Source organism: Dendrobates tinctorius, unplaced genomic scaffold (genome assembly GCF_039654945.1).
Source record: "Dendrobates tinctorius isolate UK_male_01 unplaced genomic scaffold, ASM3965494v1 ptg000103l, whole genome shotgun sequence".
In the NCBI taxonomy this organism is placed as follows: domain Eukaryota; kingdom Metazoa; phylum Chordata; class Amphibia; order Anura; family Dendrobatidae; genus Dendrobates; species Dendrobates tinctorius.
Window position 1 is genome coordinate 6121761 of NW_027361771.1, and position 13126 is coordinate 6134886.

The 13126-nt window shown below is 45.2% G+C and overlaps 1 protein-coding gene across 3 annotated transcripts in view; it reads right to left on the reverse strand.

The window, feature by feature from the left end:
* The window catches only part of TMEM104 (transmembrane protein 104), a 45328-nt gene that overhangs the window by 12808 nt on the left and 19394 nt on the right, over positions 1–13126 (reverse strand). For all 3 annotated transcript variants that reach the window (XM_073587989.1, XM_073587991.1, XM_073587990.1), the window contains exons 5-7: positions 12038–12125; positions 11878–11958; positions 448–547 (exon numbers count right to left, since the gene is read on the reverse strand). In XM_073587989.1, coding sequence (XP_073444090.1) covers positions 448–547; positions 11878–11958; positions 12038–12125 — 269 coding nt within the window. The remainder of the gene's footprint in view (positions 1–447; positions 548–11877; positions 11959–12037; positions 12126–13126) is intronic.

The window sequence follows — 13126 nt, forward strand, 5'->3', positions numbered from 1 at the left end:
AAGGTGTTACACCATGAGATTCCATTCAGCGGTATTATACCTGATCTTTCCTTACTGGTTCTATCCCTGCATGTCAGATATGGCAACAGTCAGAACCAGGTTTGGGTCACACTCTGTCTACATGAGTCAATGGGAATAAACCTGTATTCCTCATTAATACAGCAGAATGTCTGATACGAAGAAAACACGAGGACAGTTCCACCCAGGCTTCTCATTGGGAGGGTGGTCAATCACATGATTAAATTACATGGACAGTTCCACACAATTAAACCAACACTGCTCTATACTTATAAAATACATTAGCGCTAAAGCCATAAAATCAGTGCAAAGTTTTGACTAGTGGTGGGAAGTGCAATGATGGAAAACTTCTGCCAGAGGTGTAATTTTACTTTCCTTCGTCAGACCTAAAAACTAACCTGCCTAAGTTTTATGATGATTGTTACTTACCATGTGACCTGAACAAGAGACAGAGGTACAGCGGTTGCATATATAGCCAAATCCCCATACAGATATACAATGATGCACAAATAAAACAGGTTTACTCCAACTGTAAGAAAAAGAAACTTTATTTAGCAACATGATTTCCATGGCACGGACATAATAGATTGATCAGTCCTTGAAGAAGCGGTGCGAAACGTACGTTGGAGTGGGGGCTCTCCCTATTAGATGTGTCTGATCATATGTTACCATGATAGAGCATTTTATTTAGATTGATACCTCTTCCTGGTAATCACTGGTATCCCTATTAATGTAGTATTTATATAAATTTCTATCTAGCACTTGGATTACCTTTCACCATTCATACATTTCTACAATCTCACCATGTACATCTATATAATTACAATTTTTGACATTAAGCGTTCTTGAGCGATTGATAATAATATATGTTCTGTCATTAGTGATGTGTGTGTAGGTCACAAATAAAAGGTTTACTCCAACTGTAGGAAAAGAAACTTAATTTAGCAACATGATTTCCATGGCACGAATGTAATAGAGGTGATAATGCCTAGCCCAAATTCAGGGAAAAAGGAGATTTTTGTGTACTCACCGTAAAATCTCTCTTAGCCTCTAATTGGGGGACACAGGACCTTGGGTGTTATGCTTTCTGTGCACTAGGAGGCGACACTATGCTTAATCTGAAAAAGATTTGGCTCTGGCTCCTCCTCCACAGTATACACCCCTGGGCGGCATCCGCCTTACCTCAGTTTTTGTACCCAAGCAGTAGGAGATAACAAATCCAACATAACCAAGCCTATAAACAAAGGCTACTATGTACAGCTCAAGGAACAATATGAGTACCCAACATAACAGCCCGCAAGGGCAACAGGGTGGGAGCTGTGTCCCCCAATTAGAGGCTAAGAGAAAGAGATTTTACGGTGAGTACACAAAAATCTCCTTTACTCTGTCGCCTCATTGGGGGACACAGGACCTTGGGACGTCCCAAAGCAGTCCCTGGGTGGGAAGCAATGGACGAATATTGTGCGGACAGGTCCATAGACTTGGGACACTGCCGCCTGCAGTACCCGTCTACCCAGACTCGCTTCCACTGAGGACTGAGTATGCACACTGTATTGTTTTGTAAACGTGTGTAAGCTAGTCCAAGTGGCCGCTTTACACACGTGTTGTGCTGAAGTCTGGCTCGAATGGCCCAGGAGGCTCCTACCGCCCGTGTGGAATGTGCCGTGATACCGGCCGGAATAGGAGAATTGTTTAGGCGGTAGGCGTCATGGATGGTGGACCTGATCCACCTGGCAAGGGTAGCTTTTGAAGCCGGTAAACCCTTGCAAATGCCTTCTGGAAGAAGGAAAAAAAGGAATCAGACTTCCGGAAGGGTGGAGTCCTAGACACACATATACGCAATGCCCTGGCAAGGTCAAGCGTATGCAGGGCCCTCTCCACTCTATGAACCGGAGCCGGGCAAAGGGTCGGTAATGAGATGTCCTCATTGAGGTGGAAATCAGACACAACCTTTGGAAGGAAGAATGGAACTGTATGGAGAACCACCTTGTCCTGGTGGAAGAATAGGAAAGGCTGTTTGCAGGAGAGCGCTGACAGCTCAGACACCCTGCGCAGCGAGGTGATTGCCACGAGGAAGACCACCTTTTGAGATAAAACTCGAAGTGGAACTTCCTTAAGAGGTTGAAAAGGAGGTGCCTGTAGAGCAGTTAGGACCAAATTAAGGTCCTACGTATCCAGTGGATGTCTGTAAGGAGGGACCAATCTGGAGACTCCCTGAAGAAACGTCCTGACTTGTGGTTTGTTAGCAATACGCTTCTGAAAGAGCACTGAAAGAGCTGACACCTGACCCTTAAGCGATCCTAAGGATAGGCCGGCGTCCAGACCTGATTGAAGGAAACCAAGAACTTTCGGAAGAGAGTAAGGGAACGGAATTCGCCCACGAGAGTCGCACCAAGTAAAATACGTTTTCCAGGTACGATAATAAACCTTGGCGGAAGCTGGTTTCCGTGCCCTGATCATGGTTCTAATGACGTCTGGAGCAAAACCTGCCTGGGTTAAAACCCAGGTTTCAAGGGCCACGCCGTCAAATTGAGAGTCCCTAAATTCTGGTGGTAGAACGTGCCGTGAGACAGGGGATTGGGACGGTCTGGAAGACACCAAGGGGTGTCTGCTGTAAGCTGAATGATGTCGGCGTACCATGTACGTCTGGGCCAGTCCGGCGCAATTAGGATGGTCGGAACTCCTTCCTGTTTGATCTTCCTCATAACTCTGGCCATCAGGGGAAGAGGTGGGAAAATGTGTAGAAGCTGGAACTGAGTTCAGTCTTGAACCAGGGCATCCGCCCCGAGCAACCTCGGATCGCGCGTCCTTGCCATGAAATTGGAGACCTTGGCATTGAGATGGGATGCGATTAGGTCCACGTCCGGAGTCCCCCAGCGATAACAGATCCGACAAAAAGATTTCGGGATGGAGAGACCACTCCCCCCGAGTCCATATCCTGTCTGATGAGGTAGTCGGCTTCCCAGTTGTCCACACCCGGACTGTGGACCACAGAGTACTGATTTCTTGTTTTCTGCCCAGCGAAGGAGACGTGCCACTTCTTTCATTGCTTGGGCACTACGAGTCCCACCTTGGTGGTTCACATATGCCACTGCCGTGGCATTGTCCGACTGCACTCTGATGTGAGAGGCATTCAACAGATGGCAAAAAACTTTTAGCGTCAGGAAGATAGCTGGTATCTCCAGAATGTTGATGGGCATGGTCGCTTCTATTGGAGACCACTTGCCCTGTGATGTAGGTGCACTGCACCCCATCCTGTTAGACTCGCGTCGGTGGTCAGGACTTTCCATCGACTGGGAAGAAAGGATTTTCCTTTGGCCAGTACGGGTGGTTTGAGCAACCAGTACAGTGATTTCCTGGTTGACTCCGTCAGTCGGAACTCCCTTTCGAGGGAGAAAGGGTTCCTGTCCCAGGATCTGAGAATGGCTAGTTGAAGAGGTCTGAGGTGGAACTGGGCAAATGGTACCACCTCCATTGCTGCTGCCATCCTGCTAAGGAGTCTCCTGGCAAACCGAAGAGATCGGCAAGGTATGTGGATTAACATACCTTGCCGATCTCTTCGGTTGTGAAGAAAAAACGGTTGTGAAGAAAAATGTTGTGAAGAAGAAACGGAGAGTGGTGGTCATGGGGGATTCCCTGTTGAGAGGAACTGAGGCCGCTATCTGCAGACCGGATATAACTTCAAGAGAAATGTGTTGTCTTCCAGGTGCAAAAATTAAAGATGTGTCTGACAGGATATCAGGACTCTTCAGACCTACAGATGACTACCCATTCCTGCTACTACATGTGGGGACAAATGACACTGCAAGAAACGACCTGGAAACCATCTGCAGAGACTTTGAAGACTTAGGCAAGAAAGTGAAAGAACTGGGAGCGCAGGTGGTCTTCTCTTCCATCCTCCCAGTGGATGGCCATGGAACAAGGAGGTGGAATAAGATTCTGCAGGTGAACAACTGGCTACGTCGATGGTGCCGTCAGCAACGATTTGGATTTCTGGATCACGGAGTGAACTACTTATACGATGGACTACTTGCTAGAGATGGGGTGCACCTTACGAAGACTGGTAAGCATGTATTTGGAAGTCGCCTTGCTACACTTGTAAGGAGAGCTTTAAACTAGAACAACATGGGAAGGGAAGCAAAAGACCAGAAAAAGCCATACACCTGACAAATGCTATTGAGAACTCTGCTATTAGAAGTGGAAAGGAAGAACAAAGACGAAAGAATCTAATTAATAAAAATATTGGAGAAAGAGAAACCAATCACAAACGAAAATGTTTCTATACTAATGCACAAAGCATGGGCAACAAACAAGGATAATTGGAACTACTAACACAGGAAAAGAAATATGATGTCATTGGAATCACTGAAACTTGGTGGGACAATACACATGATTGGAATACAAGACTAGAAGGATACAACTTATTTGCAAGAAACAGACTTGATAAACGAGGAGGGGGTGTCGCATTGTATGTTAGAAATGCGTATATCTGCACAGAGATTGAAGCTTCAGAGACTGGGAGTTCTGTGGAAACTGTTTGGGTAAGAATACAAGGACAGAACAATGGAAAGGACACCATTGTAGGCATTTACTACAGGCCGCCTGTGCAAGCTGAAGCTATGGATGAACTCTTTATGCATCAAATGGCCAAGTTCTCCAAAAAATATGACATAGTTGTCATGGGAGATTTCAACTATCCAGACATTTGTTGGGAATCTCTCTCAGGCAAAACTAACAGGTCAAGGAAATTCTTATCCTCTCTTGCTGACAACTTTATCTTTCAAAAGGTCAGTGAGAAAACAAGGGGAACTGCTACCTTGGATCTAATCCTTATAAACAGGGAGGAAATGGTTGAGGAGGTTAAAGTGGCTGGGACCCTAGGAGGTAGCGACCATGCTATTTTAGAATTTTGGATAACTAGAGGCGGAAGACCTGTGAAGACTCAGACGTCAAGGTTAGATTTCAGAAAGGCAGATTTTAAGGGATTCAGAAAGAGAATTGGAGGGATCCAATGGCTGGATATCCTTAAAGACAAAAATGTCCAGGAAGGATGGGAAATCTTGAAAAATGAAATTCTCAAAGCACAGTTGTTAACAATTCCGAAAAGAGGGAAGAATAGGAAGCAGTTAAGGAAACCAGGATGGATGAACACAGAACTTAAGCACATGCTAAAAAGGAAGAAAAAAATTTTATAAAATGGAAAGAGGGAGGCATATCTAAAGAAGAATATAATGCTGTCTGCAGAACCTGCAGGGCACAAATCAGATTAGCTAAAGCTGAAAATGAATTGAGGCTTGCAAGAGATGTCAAAAGCAATAATAAAGGATTTTGGGGATATGTCAAAAGTAAAAGAAAAGTCAAAGATGCTATAGGATTTTTACAGGATGAAAATGATGAAATGGTAAGACAAGAAGGCTGAACTTTTAAATTCCTATTTTGCATCTGTTTTCTCTCAGAAAGGAAATGTAACATCAACTGTTATTCACTGTCCTATTAAGGGAATAGAAGAATCCAGGATATCTATAAACAGAAAGATAGTGAGGAAACACTTAGCTAGCCTAAATGAATTCAAGTCTCCAGGTCCAGATGAATTACACCCCAGAGTACTGAAGGAGATAGCAGAAGAAATTTTTGAACCCCTCTCTATAATCTTTGAAAATTCTTGGAGAACAGGAGAAGTGCCAGAAGACTGGAGAAGAGCAAATGTTGTTCCTATCTTCAAAAAGGGGAAGAAGGTGGACCCAGGCAACTATAGGCCGGTGAGTCTGACTTCTATACCAGGAAAGATCTTTGAACAAATTATTAAACAACATGTATGTCAATACCTGGGTAAGAATGAAGTGATTAAACAGAGTCAGCATGGGTTTGTAACTAATAAGTCATGTCAGACTAACTTAATTTCCTTCTATGACGGTATCACTGATTGGGTGGATCAAGGAAATGCTGTAGATATAGTATATCTTGACTTCAGCAAAGCATTTGACAAAGTCTCTCATACAATCCTTATTGAAAAAATGATTAAGTATGGAATGGACAAGGCAACTGTTAGGTGGATTCATAACTGGCTTAGTGATCGGACCCAAAGAGTGGTCGTAAATGGCTGCACATCCAGTTGGAAGAATGTCTCAAGTGGGGTACCACAGGGCTCTGTCCTGGGCCCTGTATTGTTCAACATCTTTATCAACGATTTAGATGAAGGAATTGAGGGTAAACTGATTAAATTTGCTGATGACACAAAGCTAGGAGGGATAGCTAATACTAGAGAAGAGAGAGAGAGGATTCAAAAAGATTTAAATAAACTGGCGAAGTGGGCAGCAACTAACAGAATGGTTTTTAACAGGGAGAAATGCAAAGTACTACATCTGGGCAATAAAAATGGAAAAAGCATATATAGAATGGGAGGAATAGGGCTAAGTGACAGCACATGTGAAAAAGACTTGGGTATACTAATAGATCACAGACTGAATATGAGTCAACAATGTGATGCAGCAGCAAAAAAGGCAAATACAATTCTAGGATGTATTAACAGAAGCATACAGTCTAGATCACGTGAAGTCATTATTTCCCTCTACTCCTCTTTGGTCAGACCTCATCTGGAATATTGTGTCCAGTTTTGGGCACCACATTTTAAAAAAGACATCAACAAACTGGAGCAAGTTCAGAAAAGAGCGACCAGAATGGTGACCAGTCTGCAAACCCTGTCTTATGAGGAAAGGTTGCAGGATTTGGGAATGTTTAGTTTGCAAAAGAGAAGACTGAGAGGAGACTTAATAGCTGTCTACAAATATCTAAAGGGCTGTCACATTGTAGAAGGATCAACTTTATTCTCATTTGCACAAGGAAAGACTAAAAGCAATGGGATGAAACTGAATGGGAGGAGACACAGATTAGATATTAGAAAAAACTTTTTGACAGTTAGAGTGATCAATGAGTGGAACAGGCTGCCACGAGAAGTGGTGAGTTCTCCTTCAATGGAAGTCTTCAAACAGAGGCTGGACAGACATCTGACTGGGATGATTTAGCGAATCCTGCTTTGAGCAGGGGGTTGGACCAGATGGCCCAGGAGGTCCCTTCCAACTCTACGATTCTATGATTCTCTATGATTCTTAAGTCATTATTTCCATCTACTCCTCTTTGGTCAGACCTCATCTGGAATATTGTGTCCAGTTTTGGGCACCACATTTTAAAAAAGACATCAACAAACTGGAGCAAGTTCAGAAAAGAGCAACCAGAATGGAGTCCGGTCTGCAAACCCTGTCTTATTAGGAAAGGTTGCAGGATTTTGGATTGTTTAGTTTGCAAAAGAGAACACTGAGAGGAGACTTAATAGCTGTCTACAAATATCTAAAAGGGCTGTCACATTGTAGAAGGATCAACTTTATTCTCACTTGCACAAGGAAAGACTAGAAGCAATGGGATGAAACTGAATGGGAGGAGACACAGATTAGATATTAGAAAAAACTTTTTGACAGAGTGACCAATGAGTGGAACAAGCTGCCAAGAGGAGTGGTGAGTTCTCCTTCAATGGAAGTCTTCAAACAGAGGCTGGACAGACATCTGACTGGGATGATTTAGCAAATCCTGCTTTGAGCAGGGGGTTGGACCAGATGGCCCAGGAGGTCCCTTCCAACTCTACGATTCTATGATTCTATGACATGCGAACTGCACAGCGGATAGCTTGTACCTTGTCCTTGGAAAGGTGTACCAGACCCCTGGAGGTATCGAATAGGATCCCTAGGAAGATCAGTGACTGACTCGGGAGTAGTTGACGACTTCTTAAAGTTGACTAGCCAGCCTAGACGAGTTAGTGTGTTGATCGTGATCGAGACGCTGTCTTCGCAGTCTTTGACAGTAGGTGCATTGACGAGTAGATCATCCAGATATGGGACGACCACTATGCCTCTGGAGTGTAGGACATCCATGGTGGCTGCCATAACCTTGGTGAATGTTCTGGGAGCCGTGGCTAATCCGAAAGGCAAAGCCACGAACTGGTAATGATTCTGCCCTATTGCGAACCTGAGAGATCTTTGATGAGCAGGCGCAATAGGGATGTGCAGGTATGCATCTTGTATGTCTATGGAGGCGAGATATTCTCCCTGTTCCATAGCCGCAATGATGGATCGAAGGGACTCCATGCGAAACTGCCGAACTCTTACAAACTTTTTGAGTTGCTTTAGGTCCAGGATTGGCCGAACGCTGCCTCCCTTTTTGGGAACCACGAATAGGTTGTAGTAGAGTCCTCGGAATCTCTCGTTTTCAGGAACCGGTATTATGACTCCTGCTTGAAGGAGAGAGAGACACTATTTCCTTGACCCACCTGTCTTCTGTAATAGGCAGCCAGACTTGCTGAAAGATTAAAAGTTGACCGCCTACAGGTGGGGTGTCTTCCGTATTTCGTGAGTCATGACGAGGAGAAATTCTGGAATTTCCCTCCTTTGGGCTTTGCCTGGCCTGATGTTGACCGCCAATTCTTGTCCGTCCTCTGTGCTGTCCTTTGGTTGTCCCTGTGAGGGGGAACGGTTGTAATTTTGTGAAGGACGTGAAGCGGCCTAGCCTGAGGAGTTCCGAAAGGACCGGAACCTAGCCTGGTTACGTCGCTTAAACGTACGTTTAGGTTGCGGTTGGGGAAGAAAGGTACTGTTACCCCCCGTGGCATTGGAAATCAATTTTTGGTCTAATTTTTCCCCGAAAAAAATCTCCCACTGACGTACGGGAGATCCATAAGAGACTTGTTTGAAGACGCGTCCGCTTCCCATTCTCACAGCCAGAGGATACGTCTGATTGTAATTACATTCGCTGCTATACCTGCTACGCCTCTTGCAGAATCAAAAGCTGCAAGGCGTATGTAATCTGCCACCACCGCTATCTGAACTAGTTGATCGAACATCTGAGGAGCTGACTCTTGGAGGCTCTCCTGCAATCTTTTGGCCCATTCCAGAATGGCCGTGGCTGCCCACGTTGAGGTGAACGCGGGAGCTAGGGAGGCTCCTGCAGCCTCAAAAATTGAACGAGCCATGCGCTCAACCTGCCGATCTGCTGTATCCTTCAGGGTTGAGCTATCTGGCAGTGAGAGGAGAGACTGTGCTGCAAGCCTAGAGATACGGGGATCCATTTCCGGTGGATCTGTCCACTTCTTGGTCTTTTTGAGAAAAAAGGGTATCTAGCCCTCAATATTTACGGTTGGCGAATTTTTGGGCAGGCTGCGAAAAATGCTTATCAAGGATGTCCTGAAAGCTTGGGTGATCAGAAAAAAACTTTAGGGACTTCAGGGACCCCTCAAAACAGATCTTATGTTTTGGGGGTTCTTGGGGAGCATCGGCTAAAACCAGCACCCGATGAATAGAAGTGATAATGTCCTCAACTAGCGCTGTATTGCTAGGAGGACAAGGAGCCTGAGACTCCTATGTTTCCTTATCTGATTCGGAGTCACAGATGCCCTCTGAATCCTGCGCATAGCTGAGGCGTTGCCTGGAGGGAGATCTGGACCGCCGCTTTTCCATGCCCGAAGATCTCTGTGGAGATCTGCTGCGCCCGTCTCTGGAACGAAAAAATGAAAACCTTGAGGGCACTACAAATAAGCCACAGGGAGCTGCAGTCCACACACTTGAAAAGGAATTGCAATAAAAAAGAAGAAAGAAGTGTGCAATATGGACGCAAAAAACCCAAAATAAATGCAAATAAAGTACTAATAATCAATTATTATTTTTATTGAAAACATATAGAAACGAGACGGTCTAGGAGACCTAGAATTACGGTGTCTCTGCCTAGAGCGGGACGACCGTGAGCCATGGGAGGACGTAGCTGAACGCGACCTATGGGACTGTTCACTATTAGCATTGCCAGGGACTGCCTGTCCGCTTATAGCTGGGATATGACCCTGCATAGCCTGAAGCAATGTGGAAGTCAGCGTATCTATGGACTGTGACATAGATGCGGCCCATACCAGCATATCAGTGGAGTTGAAACAGTGACAGGAGCCTCTTGGGGCACTGACCCAGCATTTTGGGAACAACTCTAGCAGTACGGGTGCATGTTGGCACTGGGAAGATTGGCTTTGCAGGCTGAACAGACTGCGTAACAGCAGATAAACCTGTTTTTTTTTGTTTGTTTTTTTTGGACCAGGAGACCGACATAGTGCACTGAGTGCCAGCAGGTTATTCTATGACCAAAAACCTTACAGGGGTGGCTATGCAGAGGAGCGCTATAGGGAACCTATAGGGAGTCTGCGTCCACAGCAGGATAATATCCTGCTGTGCCTTACCCCACCGGTGTGCTCCTAGATCCGGCGCCAGCAGAAAAACTTTGGTTCTGCGCCCCCTGGAGACTGTGCAGTGTTCTTGAGCAATATAGCAGCGCTGCTCTCTTCCCTGAGGTAAAAAGGTGGGAGGGAGGAGGGGCGGAGAGCAGAAAAAGGCGTGCAGACAGGCAAAAACCGCGCCTTCCTGGCTCGATCTGCCCCCCTGTATGACGCTCTGCAGCGTCATTATCATCATCCAGGGGGGCAGGGCGGGGGCGGTAACAAGGGCGGCGGCTTTGGCTTAGGCCGAAGCCGCGGTCTAAAGTACAAATTCCTGCCCGGGAAGGGCTCCAGAGCGGCGCGGTAGTCCGGAGGGGGGCGGAAAACGAACCAAACCCCCCCCCCCGGATGAGTGCCATATCGCCCAGACGCCCCTATATACGCAGCGCAGCCCGGTGAAGGGTCTTTTTGACCCCTTTAGAGGGCTGACGCTGCCGCAGGGACAGGAATCCCTGCATACTGTGGCCCAAATATGACAGCCCCCGGCCCCATAGCAGACCACAGCAGTGCTGGGGCTACAATAAAGTTAGCGCTGCGAACGCAGCTCCTACCTGCGGCGTCTCAACCTAACATCCCTAGAGGGGGTTAGGGAGGGCGCTTCACCGCCATCAGGAGGAATTCTTCCTCACCTCAGCCTCAACCCAAAAGGCCCAGGGCCTGGGGAAGGAGGGGGGTTCTCGACCTCGAACCATGCACCCGAAGGGCTGGGGAGGGAGCGACATGGGGAAGAGCCATCTCTACCTCAACCGGGTACCGCTAAAAAGAGGACCGAGGAGGGAGCCATGCCGGGAGTCTCAGAGAGACCCTCTTTTCTTCATTTGTGTCAAGAAGAATCTTCTTAGGTGTGCCTCCTTGCCACACTAAGCAAAAACTGAGGTAAGGCGGATGCCGCCCAGGGGTGTATACTGTGGAGGAGGAGCCAGAGCCAAATCTTTTTCAGATTAAGCATAGTGTCGCCTCCTAGTGGACAGAAAGCATAACACCCAAGGTCCTGTGTCCCCCAATGAGGCGACAGAGTAATATAAAATGCTTTCAACAGTTGGTCCTACAGAGTCTTAGGTAGTTTGAAATCCAACCTCTATCTGAAGATCAGGCTTTTTGGCCTCCTGTTCCCAATGCTTTACACTGCAGGTTTGCCTGCTGATCACATGCATAAGCTGTGCAGTAAGACCAGTGCATAGAAAGTTAATTTCTACCACAGCAAGGATTAGGTTATTATAGACTATGAACAATGTTCATTTAAAAAAAAAAAAAGTTTAGCAGGCATCAATCAAACTAAAAAGCATACTGAATTGATAATAAAGAAAAGCTAAGGAGGATCTGATAAATAAGTGTAATATACATCATAATTCACAGAAGGATGAACCAAACACAGAAAAATCTACTATCCAATTTCACTGCTCAGTAATTCAGCCCATGGTGAAATAATGCATGTAACACAGATAAGTGCTGCCTCCTTTTGGCATAAAGAAGAATTACAGCAGATAAATTGCCAATAAATTATTTACATTATAATATACTGTAATGAGGAAAATCATATCTGTACGATGCCAAATTCATACCTTTATTAAAAAACAAGGAAGCCATCTGCCCCATTTCCACCCGTTCCATGATTTCATACGGGTCGGACAAGCCACGACGCTCTGAAAGAGAAAAAGAAATGTGAGAAATAATTGTTTAGCCTCCCAAAGAGGTCCATACATTTTCCAGACGGATACTCACGCACTGAAAGGATAGGCTGGACCTCAGAATTTTCATACCCATCAGGGGACAAAGATTCATTATCAGAGTTTTCAGAGGAGTCAGCTTCCTGAAATTAACAATTTGTCAAAGACAGATGTGGGTGGATTCGGAACGTCTGTTTCATGATCTGACATTACCAGGAAAACTACACACTAACTGGATGTATCATCGTTATACATTCCATGTACATCGTATGTACGGTACATATATATTACAGTACAAAAAAGGAAGAAAATGGAGTATCAGAGGAACAAAGGAATAGGAGACAAGACCCTAGGTCAGAGAAAAAAATAAATAAACATTCCATACATTTCATTACAGACATTTTAGGAGATCACCTTGTATTAAGGTTTTTTTGTTTTTTTTACTTTTAAACTCTTGTGTATGACAGTTTAATGACAGCTTAGCCCTTTTCATCACAAATGTTCACGTTTTGTTCGGCTCATGATTATCTTATGATCACTTAGGTTTCCCAAATGTCCAAACTGATTTTCTTTACACTCTGGAAGATAGGAAACAAAAGAGAAGATTGTTAATAAAAGACAATGAAACACAGACACAGTATATTTTACAACTAGGTTACAAAACGTAGATTCTAGTGATGATTTGCTCTTTGGTAAAAAAATAAATTAAACTAATCAAAGCAAACAAGCTTAACACCACACACAATTATATTTATATACAGTATATATTACATTTTGTGTGTTATAGCCACATTATACAGTATATTATATATACACACATACATACATATCGGGGACCACAGGCCACATCTCAGTACCAATGCTTTCTCGCTGATGTTTTGGTCACTTGAATGTTGGTTGTGCTTTCACACTCGTGGTGGCATGAGACGGACTCTAAAACCCACACAAGTGGCTCAGGTAGTGCAGCTCATCCAGGATGGCACATCAATGCGAGCTGTGGCAAGAAGGTTTGCTGTGCCTGTCAGCGTAGTGTCCAGAGGCTGGAGGCGCTACCAGGAGACACGCCAGTACACCAGCAGACGTGGAGGGGGCCGTAGGAGGGCAACAACCCAGCAGCAGGACCACTACTGTAGCCTTTGTGCAA